At 48.4% G+C, this 16,886-nt stretch overlaps 2 protein-coding genes across 7 annotated transcripts in view; one reads left to right on the top strand and one right to left on the bottom strand.

Moving 5' to 3' along the window:
- Window positions 1-2,713, bottom strand: part of CA12 (carbonic anhydrase 12) — a 51,616-nt gene extending 48,903 nt beyond the window's left edge. For all 6 annotated transcript variants that reach the window (XM_040492906.1, XM_040492905.1, XM_040492904.1 and 3 more), the window contains exon 1: window positions 2,519-2,713. In XM_040492906.1, the coding sequence (XP_040348840.1) occupies window positions 2,519-2,600 (82 nt within the window). In that variant the 5' untranslated portion in view covers window positions 2,601-2,713. The remainder of the gene's footprint in view (window positions 1-2,518) is intronic.
- APH1B (aph-1B gamma-secretase subunit) overlaps window positions 1-16,886 on the top strand; it is a 141,912-nt gene that overhangs the window by 108,321 nt on the left and 16,705 nt on the right. The gene's annotated exons all lie outside the window — the stretch shown is intronic.

The raw sequence follows: 16,886 nt of genomic DNA on the forward strand, positions 1-16,886 counted from the left end.
GGCTCCAGGCTCCGAGCCATCAGCCCAGAGCCTGACGCGGGGCTCGAACTCAGGGACCGCGAGATCGTGACCTGGCTGAAGTCGGACGCTCAACCGACTGCGCCACCCAGGCGCCCCTAAGGCAGGAGTCTTAACAGACTCACCTGACCATACACAGGAGGCAGGCCAGGCCAAGGCTCCTTCAGCCACATTTCAGAGGCTTCCTGAGGGAGCAGGCTCTTCCAGAAGGAAAATTTTCCCCTTCCTGGAAAGGTGATCTTTTCTGTTAGATGTTGGAGGCTCAGCTCAGTGCCTGTTAGAACCTGCAGGCCTACTCTGTACTGGGCAGGGAGAATGCCCTGAGGGCTCACTGAGGAAGTAGTGTGGATAAGGATCCCGGCCAGGGGTTCAGGGCCCGCCTGCTCCCTGTCCTGGGTGTTAGAACCTTCTCCGAGTAACTGTTGTCGGGGAGGCCAGAGACTGTCTAGCTCTCCATACCAGGTTCAGACAGAGCAGGCTCTGCAGAATTCATTGAAATGTTCCCCCACAGCAACTAAAAATTCCAAGGTTTTCTCCAGAAGACACTTGACCTCACTTTATTACATTCCCTCCTTCCCGACTCAAGTCATTTTTTTCAGACATTCACCAGTGCCAAATGCTGGAAGTTTAAGTGCTCCAGGGGGAGGGCAGACCACACTCCGACCTCTTTACCTAGCTTCACCCCCCTCCCTTCCCAACCTTGGGTTAATACTGACACTCTACATCTCAGTGACGTTTGCTTTGACCTTGTCCCCCAAGACAGTTAAACAGCCAAGAAACCTGCATGAGGAATAGCAGAATAAAACCCGTGTTCTTCAACTCGGGGGGGGGGGGGTAGGCAGGCTGGCTACTCAGTGTGGGGTGAAAGTGAATTTTTTTACTGCAAGCTTCCCCCGCCCCAACTTGGAGAATGGGGAGGGAAGCAAGGCAAAGGAGGAGGGAAAGGAAAGGAAGAGGGAGGGCACGGAGAAGAGGGGAAGAAGAGGAGGGGAGGGCAGGGAGACAGGGGAAGAGACAGCAGGGAGGAGGAGCTGCCCCAGAGTGAGGGGAGTAACAGGCTTTCTGGAAGGCGAGCCAATAAATGACTGTTTCTCTCCCGTCTTGAGCAGCTTGGAACTACAAGGGAGATTTCTAGCAAAACTTCAGGTCTTGGTGCAGCTTTCTTGAGAGGGGAATACATGTCAAAGTCTGCAACTGTAAAAATTAATGTCCACTTTTAAATAACCCCTTTCTCCCACCCACCTTCTATTTCTCCTGGGCCAGATAGGGGAAATAATATCAAGCCTATCTTGCCAGCCAGCGGATTTGAGTTGAATTAAGAGTAATGCCAAAGCTGCAACAGGTCAGCTCCCTAGACCTTCCTCCTGCCCTGCCCCACGGGTACAGTGACCTCCAGGAGAGGAGGAGGGTTGGAGCTTGCACACTACAGAGGAGGCCCAATGTCCCACGACCACTGCCTAGTAGGGGAGGATCCATTTCCAGCCATCATAGTCACTTTCAGGCCTCCTACAAATGTTTCACTCTAATCTCGGTCCAGGAACCAGGCACTTACAGATGCCCCTACAACTTGGGACAGACTCTGTCAAGGGCAGGAGCCACCATCAGTTAGTCCACCCAGAAGTTTCCACAAATGTCACCATCTACCCTCAAGAAAAGTGCTCACCCGGCAACTGGAGAGGCAGGGGACAGGTTGGAGTCCTGCTGTTTGTTCTTAAGGATGAACTAACCTTGAACGTGGCTGCTCACCCAAACTCACTGCCTTGACCTGAGCCTGCAGTTCAGGTCCTCCCCGTCTCCTGTCCTCCCATTGGGCACCCTCAGCCTCCAGCCCTTCGGGGTTAAGGGCCCTAATTACACTCAGAAATGAGGTGTGTATGCTCTCCTGAGTGCACACACACTTCCGTTCAGGATAGTGGAGCCCTTCTGGAGAAAAACAGTGATTAAGGATGGGATGCATCATCCCTTAGACTTGGAGGTAAAACGTCATGGTAGAGAGTCTCTCCTCCAAAGAAAAGCATCCTCCACTGTGGAAGGTTCTGCAACTGGGGCGCGGCAAACCCCTCCCGGTAACCACGCAGCCCAGAAGGCCACACTCACTTCTCTGCCATCTACACGTGCACCGAGGCGCAGTACCTTAAATCCCGGTTCCCTTTCTCCTCCCTTCAGCAAGTTCCCAAGCCGCCCCTGCCGAGCTGGCGGGAGCTCAAAGAACGCACAAAACATCTTTCAATCCGAAGACGACGTGCTTCCCTCAACCGCAACAGGTCGTGCCTCCCAGAAGAAAACGAATTTCCCAAAACGCATTTTCTAGATTGTCTAAAAAAACACGCGTTTGAAAGTATGCATGACCTTCCCGGCTCCCCGGAATGATTTTGCTTTAGCATGAGAGAGAGAGAGAGAGAGAGAGAGAGAGAGAGAGAGAGAGAGCCCCGCAGGAAACCCTCCGTCCAGGTGTAGCTGAGCTCCTGGACCGGGAGGAAAGAAGAGGCAGGCGCTTTACCGTGGAGCGGGGCCGAGGCGGCTGGCTGTTCGTTTAAGCACAGGAGCAGGAGGACGGCGGCGGCGTGCAGGCTGCGGGGCATCGCTGGCTGTCGGGGCGCGGCGGGGGCGCAGCCTGGGCTCCCGCTCCGTCCGCTCCCGGGCTCTCCGCGCTGGGAACCGCGTGCGCGAAGCCCCGCCGCCTTGCGAGCACGTCTGCTCTTCGGGCTCCGGGCTCCCCGCGGGCTGCTTTTAAGGAGCGACTCAGCCCCAAACACATGATGTCATCGTGCAGGGCGGGGGGGGGCGGGGGGGAGAACGCCCTGCCTACGGGAGGTCTGGTGCCCGGGGCTGCGAGGTGAGTTGTAGCCTGACTCGAGCCGCGCTCCGCGGGGCAGCGCTGACCCGGGAATCCAGGGCTCGTTGGGAGCAGCGGGCAGGTGTAGGTCGAGAGCCGCCTGCCTCGGCCCCGCCAGGACGGGTGCGGCTGGGGACTGGCTCCACTGGTCACCGCCTTGATCTGTGGCTGCCCTTAAGTGAGAAGCGCCCTGAGTATAATGCCATAAGGACAAGTGCCTCCTTCGGGACGCCCAGTTGCGTGCCTGCCTGGACCGGGCACACATCAGAGACTGGAAAGGACAGCAAAGGGGCTGCACTCCAATTCAGAATTTCCGCAGGTTGTGCAGTGCAGCCTTGCTTTTGAATTTGCACACAAAGAAATTAATTAATTAAGAATAGGTAAATAGGGGAGGCAGTGAACAGCTTTAGGAAGCAATTAGACTTTCCCTAGTAACGTGTTAAGTAGACAAGGCTCATATTCGTGTTCGTAGTACCAATCCGTTCTCTACGAAGCTGGGGGGCGGGGTGTCCCTTCTGTGGGGTAGAAAAAGACTTCGATTATTTATTGAGTACCTTCTATGTGTCAGGCACTGTACTAGGCATTTTGCATCATGCATCAATGTCTGAGTTCTGCTTCCAATGCATATTATCATCACCTGTTGCTCATTTCTGCCCATTTTTCTCACATATCTGTATTCTTTTCTTTTCTTTCTTTCTTTCTTTTTTTTTTTTTTTTTTGAGAGAGAGAATGAGAGAGAAAGCTCAAGCAGAAGAGGGGCAGAGGGAGGAGAGAGAGAGAAGCTTCAGCAGGCTTCATGCCCAGCGCTAGCTGGACATGGGGCTCAGTCTCATGACTGGAGATCATGACCTGAACTGAAATCAAGAGTCCCGTGCTTCACTGACGGAGCCACGCAGGCACCCCTGTATTCTTTTAAGTATGTGTATGCATACATCTAGTCACATACACGTGGTTCTGATTCCCCTTTGTATTTAGTCCATGTTCATTTGTTAAGTCAAAAGTCTTACTAACCTGCTGCCTCGATACATCTTCCTCCTGCTGTTACTGCCACTCGCCGTTCCCACATCCTTGTCGTTTGTTCTTTTGGCTTCCCCGGGCCGTCTCCATGTCTGCACTGCTCCCCGTGCTGGGCTCAATTTCCTTCCTGCTCTGCGACCTTGCCTGTTCTCTTGGCTCCAGCTGCCTATAGACGCTGTACAGACCACATGGCCTACTGAAGGGCACCCACCGGCCCTGGTACACGACCCCTGCTTTTGTGACTTGGCCCATCCTGCCCTCTTCTCTTGGCCACAGCAGCCTGACCAGCCTCCCATCTCTCCGGTCTGTGCTGACTCTCAAGCCTATGTGGACTCTCAGGCTGGCCTCAGTGACCAGTGAAACCACTTGTCCATGCGGGTTTTGGAGGGAAAGAGCAGCTTCTGTGCTGACAGTCACCAGCAAGCACATGCCACCCACATTAGAAGGGGTGCTACTGTTCTGTCCCCAGCAGCTCAGCTACTGTTTGCATTAATCAAGAGCCCTGAAGTCTTTTTAAGGAAGTAGCTACAAAGACAATCTTGTTACCGGCACTTCCAGACCACAGCAGGCTTAAGGATGACCTTTTCTGCCTCCAAATCTTGATAAAGAGCCTTGACTAAGCTCCAGAGCAGCGAGTGAACAGTTCACTTACAGTTCTTAAGACATTCCTGCCTCCGGTTTGTCATCAAGGGCTTTAGAAGATTAAATGTACTTGAAGGACACAAGAGATAGGGAAGAGCTGTTGCAGGTTCAGAGATGCACACACTGAACCTGTGCAGATGAAATCATTCACCCCACGTCTCACAACGACTTAAAGGTACCCTGGGCCATGCACACACATTTCGTTACTCTCAGTTCAGGTGTTTTCCCATTATGTCTGGCTAAACATTAAGGTCAATTTCTCCTTGAACATGCATCTCTAGGTCTCCTCCAAGGATCCTCCGAGATCGAGGTGGACGGGTTTAGAAAAGAGCGGGGATTTAATAGAAGAGTAAGGCAAGATTGTGAAGTGGGTTTGGTGGAGAGAAAGGAGAGGGCTGGGATGTTCACTGCGTGTCTAGAACAGAGATGTGGTTAATTAGTAAAGAATGGATAGCAATCCAAAGAGAATTGAGAATATCAACTAAGACCCAATTGCCCTGCTTTGAGTGATTTTTTTTTTTTTTTTAAGTTTAGGGGATCAGAAAGGGGGAAAAGCAAGCAGGAATGGATGGAGTGACCAAATTTCTAAAGTATTAAAGCTGAACATCAAGCACCCCCTCGCTCCCCAACAAACAGCACAAACCTAACCAGCTTAAGTTCCCAACTCTGGGAGCCTTCCCTGTCAGAGGTTCCCTGAAGCCTGCGTAACTGGACATGCACGGGCTCGCTTTGCCAGCATCAGATGGGGCTGTCATCCGCCAATAAATAATCCATTACTCAATGGGTTAAGGTGGAAAACGGACTTGTGGCACACAAAAGGTGGCAGCTGGCCACCAAACAACATGCCCAGGCAGAAGGCTCCAGGGTGAGGAGCTCCTGTATAATGGCGCCATCTGAATTGATGAGAGGGCGAGGCTGCTGAGTCAAAGGGCAGAGAAGTGTGGGGCAAAGGAGCTCGAGATTTGGTGTCGGGGGGTCTGGGCTGAAGTGCCTGCCCCATCACTACTTACCGAATGGCCTTGACAGTGGTACAACCTCTTGAAACTTCAGTTTCCTCCTCTGTATAGTGCAGGTTGTAATCCTGGTCCCTGGGTGACTAACAGAAATGATATATGGCTGGAATGAGGGTGAGTGGAAACTTTTCTGTTCATTCATTCACCCTCTGTGTGCCAGGCGCTGTGCTAGGCGTTCTCCTTGCTCTTGGAGAGTGTGGAAACGTAAAACAACCTCATAAACAACTATATCAGATTGGAATAAGTGTGATGGAAGGTTGATGTATAACCAGACGGGAACCACTCTGCCTGGGACAATGAGGGAAGACATCATCCATGTAAGCATTAGATTCTGTGACTTCATAAAACCTCTGAAGCACACTGCTAATGCCAATCTCTTCTTTCCCAGAGCTGGCATCGTTTGTCCGTACATAAGCTAATGTGTAGCTATAAGCATTCCAGTATAAAGAGTTTGATTTCCTGGGGCACCTGGGTGGCTCAGTCGGTGAAGCGTCTGACTTCGGCTCAGGTCACGATCTCACAGTTTGTGAGTTCAAGCCCCGCGTCGGACTCTGTGCTGACAGCTCAGAGCCTGGAGCCTGCTTTGGATTCTGTGTCTCCCTCTCTCTCTGCCCTTCCCCCATTTGTACTTTGACTCTCTCTCTCTCTCTCTCTCTCTTTCTCTCTCTCTCTCTAAATAAGTAAACATTAAAACAAAAATTTTTTTAAGGAGAAAAAAAGAATTTTATTTCCTAAGGTATGAACTAACTTTTCACATGGTGTCACTCAGGGTTGCCCAGGTGGCTCAGTCGGTTAGGCATCTGACTCTTGATCTCAGGTCAGGTCTTGATCTCAGGGTCCTTGAGTTCAAGGCCTGTGCTGGGCCCCAGGCTGAGCATGAAGCCTACTTAAAAACAAACAAACAAACAAACACACAAACAAACAGTGTCACTCAGTTGGGAATGACTTGTTTATGGGGCTAACGAGAGGACTAGTGGGCGGAGGACTAACATTTAGTGAGTACCCACTGTTTGGCACTGTGCATGGCACTTTATTCTTACAACAGCTTGTGGGGATAGTGTTAGGATTGCCATTTCACAGATAAGGAATCTGAGGCTTGGCAAGGTTAACTCCTTTCCTTGAACGAGGCTGTTGGGTGGCAGAAACTGAATCCTCAACCAGACGATTCTCTGTCTCCAAGACCCAGGCAGGCTCTTTTCACGGCTCCCCTAACAAATACCTTAGATGGGGATACTTTATATCCTTGTAGGATGAGGATTCTTTCATTTTTTTAGATGCTTTGATCATTTATTTGTGGATTAGGGGCACAATGTGCTAGAATGCCCAGCATGGGCCGTGGCTGTGTCCTCCCTGACCCCCATGGGGTTACTGAGAGCCCCTGCACTCTGATCAATGCTTAGCACATCTGCCAAAATGTGATACGAGGAACCTGAGACCACAGGACTTTGATATGACACGTCTCTCCAGCAAATGAGAATATGAGCCCGACTGCCTAGTTACTTGTTATAGTAATGGACTTGTTATATAATGAACCAAGGAAAGGGAGTATGGAGGAAGGCAGAGGGAAAGGAAGGAAGGAAGGGAGGAAGGGAGGAAGGAAGGGGAGGGAGGAAAGGAAAGGAAGAAGGAAGGAAAAAGCCACAGGCTTTCCTTGGACTGGGTAATAGCTGAGGAGACCTCTGGGCCAAGACTTGCACAGACCCCTTGATCCTGGTGCAAGTGTCTAGGACTTTGAAAACGCAGTCACTTTTGTAGCTTTATTCACATGGGCTTCTTCACTTGTGAAGCTGTGGCTTGGAGTCATAGCCTCTGTGTGAACCCTAGCTACGCTGCTCACTTTCAGGCAGGATCGTCACAGGGTAGAGTGACCCACAGGAAAGAATGCTGGACTCATGGCTTTGCCACGAATGAGCTCTGGGCTTATAGCAGATCTCTTGTCCAGGATAGGCCTCGGTTTTCTGATCTGTAAGTTGAAGTAAGAATGTCTAGCCACACACAGGGTTGAGAGTGTGGGATGAGACCATAGATGTGAAAGTACGTCGGAAAACCAAGTGAAAGTACTCGACAAACACGATATTCCTAAGAGAGGGCGTGAAACAAAAGATATTGTTTTGATCTCGGCCTTGGTTTACCAAAGAAAGTGAAAACTGGATTCCAACAAGGGACCATAAGTTCTCATTCAGCCCCTGCCACCAGTTACCATGGCAACTTGTGACTCTGGTCCAGCTACTTGTCCGCTGAATCCTTCAGCTGTCGCTTCTGTCAAGTGGGAAATAATGGCTTGTCATCAGGACTTTTATAAAGCACTCTGCATGATTAATAACAAAATGACAGTAATTTAAAATTCTATGCACAAGGAAAGTACGCATTGTCAGTGAAAATAAACCTTGGTGCAATATGTTTCCTCTTTCAAGGCAAACGATTCTGAAAACCATGGTTAGCCGACAACAGACTGCTTAGGAGATATAATTAGACTACAGTAGCTTAAGGTTTCTCACATCCATCTCCTTTCACCCCTGCTGGTTGGATCCACTCTTCTCTAACCTCGGGGGTTTAGTCCAGATCCTGGACTATTCACCGAAAGTGAATAGTCCTCATATCAATTCTGACAACTTCCGCCCGGGGTTAGGAAGGCCGAATGGTATAAGGGAAAGAGTTCGGCATCACATGAACCTGGGTTTTGAAAGTCAGCAACACCACTCACTACCCATGGGAACTTGGGCAAGTCACTTAACCTCTCTGAGTTTCAGTTTCCTATTTTTCTTTTCTTTTCTTTTCTTTTCTTTCTTTTCTTTTCTTTTCTTTTCTTTCTTTCTTTTTCTTTTTTTTTTGAGAGATAGAGGGAGTGAGAAGGGAAGAGGGGCAAAGAGAGAGAGAGAGAGAGAGAGAGAGAGAGAGAGAGAGCCTCAAGCAGGCTCCATGCTCAGCACCGAGCTCAACATAGGGCTCAATCTCACAACTGTGAGATCATGACCTGAGCCAAAATCAAGAGTCAGATGCTTAACTGACTGAGATACCCAGGCACCCCTCCTGTTTTCCTTTTTAAAGAGATGAGGGCCATAGAGTAAGAATACCCCAAAGAGCAATAAGGAGGAATAAACAAAATAAGCTAGGCCTGTAAAGAACTTAGCCCAGTGGCATAGAATGAGCACCATATAATGGTAGTTCTCTGCTATAGAAAGGCCTTGAATGGCTGATGGGGGACTATTTCACCCATGGTTCCTGGTTTAGGCAACCCCACCAACTTCCCTGGTTTGGGCAACCATACCAACTTTCATGAACCCTAAGAGAAGAATGAGTGAAGATCTCAAGACATCTCTTTTCCCCTAATTTTACACATTGGCCTCTCAAAGAATGTCACTTTTGTCATAACACACCAGCCTTCCTACAGAAGCAATGATACCTTTTAATCAAGGAGACTCAGAACTACTTTATCACGGGACATGCCTGATCACTAGAATCTCGGAGCTGGGAGGTACTCCTGAGCTCAGAGATGCCACATGCTATTAGAATAAGCTGGTAATTTCCTCTTGCTTCGATACCCTTGTTTTTTACAATTGCAGGAATTTATAATCTGATCCCTCATTTCCTTTCCTTTCAAAGAAAACTGGCAAGCAACTCCCACCTTCCTTTGGCCCCAGTGCCAGGCAGAGACTCAGTAGGCTGGAAGCCTGGTGCAGTTAACATTGCTGGTTTCATGGCATGGACAGGTGAGGGCGACTGAGCATCTCAACAGACCATCCAAGTTGAGTTGGCTCTCGGGTCAGGTGCCCGCCCCTGGCAAGGACCCAGCTCCATCTCAAGCCCTGAGAAAGGGCTCAGGTGTACCCAGTGACCAAGGACAGCAGATAGGCAGCCAAGGCTTCATTGTTCTCTCACCCAAGACAGTATGGCCAGTGAACTAGAGATACCTCCCTGAGGAAAGGCTGCACGGTGAGCTCACTGAGATGAGTAAAGAAATCTTACCTATGGAACTAACTTCTTTATGCCCACCCCATCCCCCAGTCCTTGAAATCAAGAGTCTGAGGCTCAGGGAAGAGGAGAGGGGCCGGAGGTTGAATCAGTCACCAACGGCCAATGATTTCCTCAGTCATGCTGATGTAATGAAGCCTCCAGAAAAAAACAAAAGAACTTCTGGGTTGGTGAGCACATGGAGATGTGGGGAGGGTGGGCCCTGAAGAGGCATGGAAGCTCCATACCCCTTCCCCAGAACTCATCCCGTGCAGCTCTGCCATCTGTTCCTGAGTTGCACCCTTTAAATGTGTGGGGTTTTCTTTTTAATGTTTATTTATTTATTTTGAGAGAGAGAAATATATGCGTGCATGCACACAAAGGGGCGGGGCAGAGAGAGAGGGAGAGAGAGAATCCCAAGTGGGCTCCACGCTGTCAGCACAGAGCCCGACGCAGGACTCGATCCCATGAACCGTGAGACTGGCAAGATCAAGAGTTAGACACTTAACCAACTGAGCCACCCAAGTACCCCTGTTTGTTGCTGTTGTTGTTGTTGTTGTTGTTGTTGTTGTTGTTGTTTTGAGAGAGAGTGGAGAGTGGGCACAGGGAGAGAGACAGAATCTCAAGCAGGCTCCAGGCCCAGTGCAGGGCCCAACACAGGGCTCAGTCTCACAACCACGAGATCATGATATGAGCCGAGATAAGAGTCTGATGCTTAACTGACTGAGCCACCCAGGCACCCCGAGTTATATCCTTTGATTATAAACTGGTGATCCAGAAAAAAAAAAATAAAAGAGTTTGAGGCTCACTTTACAGTGGAATAAATTATAACTAGGTTACTTACATCTTCGAATTCTGTTTCTCTTGGGAAGGATAGGAAGGAGAAATGCCTCAGATACCTCAGTCATTCCATTTTTGTAACAGAAACTGTGCCAATTAATTCCAGTGAGAATTTGTAAAATTCTTTTGAAACATTTAGGAAGGATTCCATACTCCATAATTACAAAGTGTACTGATGCTTGTTACTATTGAGTTGTTCATCTTTAGTGAGGGCATCTGATCCCCGTGTGATAAGAAGGATCTCAGAGTCATTACCCCTCTGAGACAAAAAACATGTTAACACAGGCCCAGTTCATAGTAAAGAAATCACTTCAGAGCTAGTGAATAAGAGAAATCCCGTCATGGGGTGCCTGCCTGGCTCAGTCAGTAGAGCATGCAACTCTTGATCTCGAGGTTGTGAGTTCAAGCCCCATGTCGGATGTAGAGGTTACTGAAAAAATAAAATCTTTGAAAAAATAAAAAAGAGAAATCTCATCGTAATAGTTCCTATGTAACGAGCTGCCAGCAGAAGGGAGAGGGAAGAAGGCAGAGAAAAGTTATGGAAGGAACAGTGCTAACTTGTAGCCATTGTCCAGACTAAAGGGGAAGAAGCCTGGGGAAGTCAAGGATAATTCCGTGGTCTTCCACCTGAGGGATGAGCAACATGTGATTCTGTGAAAATTCAGGAGTCTGATGCTGGACAAAGCATTCCTGGCCAAGACTGGAAACACAACTTTTTGTTGTTGTTGTTTCTTTTTTTTTTTTAATGTTTATTTATTTATTTTGAGAGACAGTGTGAGCAGGGGAGGGGCAGAGAGAGAGGAAGAGAGATAATCCTAAGTAGACTCTGTGCTGTGAGCACAGAGCCCGACATGGGGCTCGATCTCATGAACCATGAGATCATGACCTGAGCTGAGATCAGGAGTGGGACGCTCAACCTACTGAGCCTCCCAGGCGCCCCTGGAAACAGAACTTTAAATGCTCAACTATAACAGGGAAACATCTCAAATGATTTTTATAAACAAAGTTATTTAGAGGGAATTCATAAAAGGAAAAGAAATCTCATATGAATGCATCCTAGTTGACAATAACTTCTTGCATGTTCCATTCTTATTCTTGTTCATGTGAACAAAAAATATTTATCCACTTACTGTCAAGTAAATATACCATAATGTGCATACAACTTTTAATAAAAAAAAATGACAGTGGATCATAAGCACTTTTGTACTTTTCTACGTTAATCTTAATAATTTTTACATTGACAAATCTTAAGTTTCAAGAAGTCATGAAACCTGGGAAGAGTAGCGATTTAAAACAGGGAATCAAATTTCTTGAGGGAGTTCCTCAAGAAGGTCAGGAAACTCCTAGAACAATGGAAGATACAATTTGACGGATTTAGATAAATATGACACTGGGTAGATTGTAAGTCAGTGGCTTGATGGCTTTGGGAACAAGGGGAAGTGATTGCATATACAGCACTGGCTGCACAGGGGAAGTGAGCCCACAAGGATGGGTCCAAGTTCACAGCCCAGAGCAGGAGCAGCCATAGTGTATGACAATGAGTCTTCTTTCGAAGTTCACATGCTGCACAGTGTTTCACCAGTAGGCACTCTAAAGAAGCTTCTAGGCTTCAGAGCTCCTAAAAGAGCCCAAGACCAAGACCAAGAACCAAGGATACTCAATGAAAGGAAAAGTTTGGGGAATCATCAGAACCACACATCCAGGACATCCAGAGCTGGGCATTTTATTCCTTGTCCCACTTCTAGGTTGCCAGCCGCCCTCCTCCCACGCGCTTGTCGTGCTTTTCCTTTCTTCTTCTCTATTTCATTTATTCCTCCCCCGTGAACGTTCTCCATCTTTCAGTCTGAAGAATCAATGGGCTAGGGCGCCTGGGTGTCTCAGTCAGTGAGTGTCCGACTTCAGCCCAGGTCATGATCTCGTGGTTTGTGAGTTCAAGCCCTGCATCGGGCTCTGTGCTGACAGCTTGGACGGAGCCTGGAGCCCACTTTGAATTGATGTCTCTGTGAAGAGGGATTAGCTAGGGCAGTAGGAAGTAAACGCAGAAGACCCTGTCCCAGGAAACAAAGTGACAGTTTTACTTGTTACACTTCTGTATGGTTTGAAGTTTTGGGGTTGTTGTTGTTGTTTGTTTTAAGCAAATCTGTTACACATTGAAACAGTCACACAAGTCAAATTTTAAAACCATTGAAAGAGGCAAATGTTTTCTTTTTTGAAGTAAAAAGAAGCAACAGACAACTGTTAAAGAACAAAAGTGCAACTGAGTACATTTGAAGCTCTGATTGGCTTTATGAAGCGATTCAAGAATCTCACAAGCGGAAGTGAGCTTCCGGGAGAGGAATTCGACCACATGGCAGGTTTTTATAGGAAAGACAGTGGGACAAAGACGTCATTAGCAAAAGAAATAATTGTTCCGGGAGAGGGCGCTTTCTCTTTGGGAAAAGGGCGGGGGAAGGGGGGGTCTCATCATGCAGATTACTTCATCTCCCCTTGGGTGGGGTGGAGAGGACCCTCAGGACAGGTTGCCTCATTGGTGCTGGCTGGCCTGCATTTGTAGGGAAGGTTGAAACTATAGTTAGGTTAGGTATAACCTATATAACCTATATAACCTTTAGGTATAAAGCCCCTGTTTCAAGACTTGGCCTCAGTAACGCCGTGTTGAGCTGCTGGTTCTTTTTCACACTACTTAAGGAGAGTCTACAGTGCCAATAAAAGCAGGGGCAAGATCCCAAATAGCAAATGCAGAGAAAAGGTCTCAGATGACAGGCAGTCAGTGCCTCCGAGAAATCCCGTTCTGCAAACACACAGAGTGAGCCTGGAGAAATCCCGTTCTGCAAACACACAGAGTGAGCCTCGAGAAAGAACCCTGATAGGAGGGAAATGGCAACTGATAAGAGATGGGTCATTTAAAAACGTCAGCAGGGAGGACAAGGAGACAAGGCAAGAGCAGCAGGAGTCTCAAAGATTTGGAAAGCTTGAGGCAAACACAGAGAATAAAAGGAGCTGCCATTTCCAAAGCCAGGAGGGAACATTCCAGACAGAGGAGAGCTGGAGAAAAAGGGACCAAGAGGAGCGAGGAGAGGGCAGTTAGGGCTTGCACTGCAGGAAAAAAAAAATGGTTCCAGTTTTTTAAAACGTTGTACTAGGGAAAGCTTCCAAACACATATAAAAACAGAATACAGGGGCACCTGGCCGGTTCAGTTGGTGGAGTATGTGACTCTTGATCTCAGGGTTGTGGATGCAGGCCCCACACTGAATGTAGAGATTACTTAAAAACAAAATCCTGGGGCACCTGGGTGTCCGACTCTTGGCTTCGGCTCATGACATGATCTTGTGGTTCCTGGGATTGAGCCCCGAGTCAGGCTCTGTGCTGAGTGTGGGCCTGCTTGGGATTCTCTCTCTCTCTCTCTCTCTCTCTCTCTCTCTCTCTCTCTTTCTCTCTCTGCCTGCCCCTTCCCCCCATGTGTGTGCCCCTCTCTCTCAAAATAAATAAACTTTAAAAAAATCTTTAAAAAAAAAAACAACAGTGTAGTTACAATGAATCCCTGTGTACCCATCACCCAGCTTCAATAATTGGCAGCTCATGACCAACCTTGCCTCCTCTATACGCTCACCAACTCATTACCCCTTCCCTGGGCTGGCTTGAAACAAATTCAAGATTCAACATCCTTTCAGGGGTTCTCAGACTCGACTGAGCATCAGAACCCCCTAGAGGGCTTGTTCAAACATGGATTGCTGGACCCCACCCTGGGTTTCTGATTCTGCAGGTCTGGAGGGGGACTGAGAATTTGCATTTCTATTTATTTACTTTTTTTAATGTTTATTTATTTTTGAGAGAGAGACAGACAGACAGAGTGCAAGCAGGGGAGGAACAGAGAGAGAGGGAGGCACAGAATCTGAATCAGGCTCCAGGCTCTGAGCTGTCAACACAGAGCCCAACATGGGGCTCAAACTCACAGACCTCAAGATCATGACCTGAACCGAAGTCGGACGCTTCACTGACTGAGCCACCCAGGTGCTCCGAGAATTTGCATTTCTAACAAGTTCCCAGATAATACCAGTGCTGCGGATCCAGGGGCCACACTTCGACAACCACTGTATTATTTCATCTGTACATATTTCTCTTTTAAAAACGACCCCCTTATTTAAAACATAATCACAATGTTGCCACCACTCACAAAAATCTATCGTAATTCCTTACTATCGTGTTTTCCCAGTTGTCCTCTCAGTGGTCTTACCAACCACTTGTTGATCTGTGCTCCGGACAAGATCGGGGCCTTGCCGTTGGTTAGTCTATTTTCTACTCCTCTGGTCTCAGGGGTGGGGTTTGAATGAGTAGCATGAGGGTCGTTTGGGCAGTAGCATTGAGAGATGTGCCGCTGTGTATTGTGAATAGAGCACAGCCTTTGGGTCTGAATCGCGCTCTGCCACTTGCAACTGACAGAGGTTGGACCCGCCACCGAAGTGCTCTGAGGCTCATTTGCGTCATCTCTGAAATGAAGACAATAAGCCTATCTCACGGAAGACTTGCGAGAACTGCATGAACATCAAGCCTGTGGCATGGTGTCTGGTCACCTGTTGGGCTAAGGAACCAGAAGACATGGTCGGTAGCAGCTCTGTGACCTTGGGACCTCAGGCAGGTGCTTCCCTAAGCTCCAGCTTCCTAATCAATAAAATGGAGATGATAATAATAGTACTTTCGTGGGGTGTGAACGAGCTAATGGGCACAAACAGCTGAAGCATGGCATCTAATGTGCAGTAAGCTCTCAGATTTGTTGTTGCTCTTAGGAAAATACCAGTTATTATTAGGAGCACAACGAATGTCACTTCTCTTTCACCTGAGTAGGAACGCCTTCTTAGAATCTTGGTTTTCAGAGTGATGGGCTGGGAGATCCCAGGCCGTGAATGTTCATGTTCCCCATCTCACTTATTTCTTAGTTTGGTTAATGGCACCACCATCCTCCCAGGTGCCTGAGTTAGAAACTGGGGGTCGCCTCGACTCCACGCCACATTCAAGTGCATCATCCGTTATGAGGGTTTCCCCCTTTAGGTTGCCGCTGGGATCCCAAACTGAATGAAAGAACCTAATAGCGCCCGGTACACAGCAGGTCCTTAATCAACACTGATGGTTTATTTTTACTTCCATTGCCTCTGCTCTCCTTCTGACCACTGGCCTCCCCCCACCCACACTGCCCAGCAACTCCCCTCCCCAACCTCCCTTGCCCCCCGCCCCCCGCCAGCCTCTCATTCTTCAGATGACAGCCTTTCTCCCTGTTTCTCCCCCTCCCCCACCCTGTCTGCAGTGCAGTCTCCCTCATTCTCCAGCTGTGTAAGGAGCCACTTTCCTTTTGTTGTGCTTCTCTCCCTTTGTCCCTGATACTTCCGGCTGCCTCCTTCCCATAGGCCTTCACTCTCGTGGGTTTTTTTAAATGTTTATTTATTTTGAGAGAGAGAGAGAGAGAGAGCATGCACAAGCAGGGGAAGGGCAGAGAGAGAGAGAGAATAGCAAGCAGACCCTGCGCTGTCAGCAGGGAGCCCGAGGTGGGGCTCAGTCTTGTGAACCCTGAGATCATGACCTGAGCCGATGTCAAGAGTTGGACCCTTAACCGACCGAGCCACCCAGGTGCCTGGCGTGTTTTTGATCACGTATGTGAACTTAAGAAATATATTATGTTTTTTTGTGTACATTCTGTTCTTTTTTTTTTTTTTTTAAATCAATACAGAAATGTAACGGACCTAGGATAGCCAACCAATTTTGTTGTTTTGTTTTTTTTTTTCTAATTTTTTTTTTCAACGTTTATTTATTTTTTTGGGACAGAGAGAGACAGAGCATGAACAGGGGAGGGGCAGAGAGAGAGGGAGACACAGAATCGGAAACAGGCTCCAGGCTCTGAGCCATCAGCCCAGAGCCCGACGCGGGGCTCGAACTCACAGACCGCGAGATCGTGACCTGGCTGAAGTCGGACGCTTAACCGACTGCGCCACCCAGGCGCCCCTACATTCTGTTCTTAAACCCACCTACCACATCTACTTCTCCGGTCCCCTGGCAAATACCCTCAACTCCCCGCGGCCAGTACTACAGTGAGACGAATGTCTTTGTTGATGATCCTTTAGGACCCGAGCAAGAGTTTCTCTGAAGCATATGCCAGGAGGGGAATCACTGAATCATAATATCTATGCCAATTTCCTTTGACAAAGTACTGCCGGGTCGTCCCTGAGAGCTACAGAACTCTCGGCAGCTGAAGACTCCGTTGTCCAAACCCTTCCACTAACAGACTTGATGAAACTCTAGCATGGCTTCAGTCGCTTACGGTCATCCCTGGGATGATCCTAGCCCCCTGGAAGGGCCCGCCCGGGATGAAAGTTCAGTGCTGCCAGGAGAATTTGCTGTTCGTTCCCACAGATGGGCCCCCGAACCCCTCAGAGGGCAGTTACTTTAGAAAGCTTGCAATTATGAATTCTTTCTCTGCCCTTTGAAACGCAAATCTACCACCTCAAACTGTTTCCTAAAAGACCTAAGAGGAAACATTCAGGGAGATAACCCTCCTCTCCCGCCTATCCCTGTGGGAGGA

This window comes from Herpailurus yagouaroundi, unplaced genomic scaffold (assembly GCF_014898765.1).
Source record: "Herpailurus yagouaroundi ecotype Mexico unplaced genomic scaffold, PumYag 184, whole genome shotgun sequence".
In the NCBI taxonomy this organism is placed as follows: Eukaryota; Metazoa; Chordata; class Mammalia; order Carnivora; family Felidae; genus Herpailurus; species Herpailurus yagouaroundi.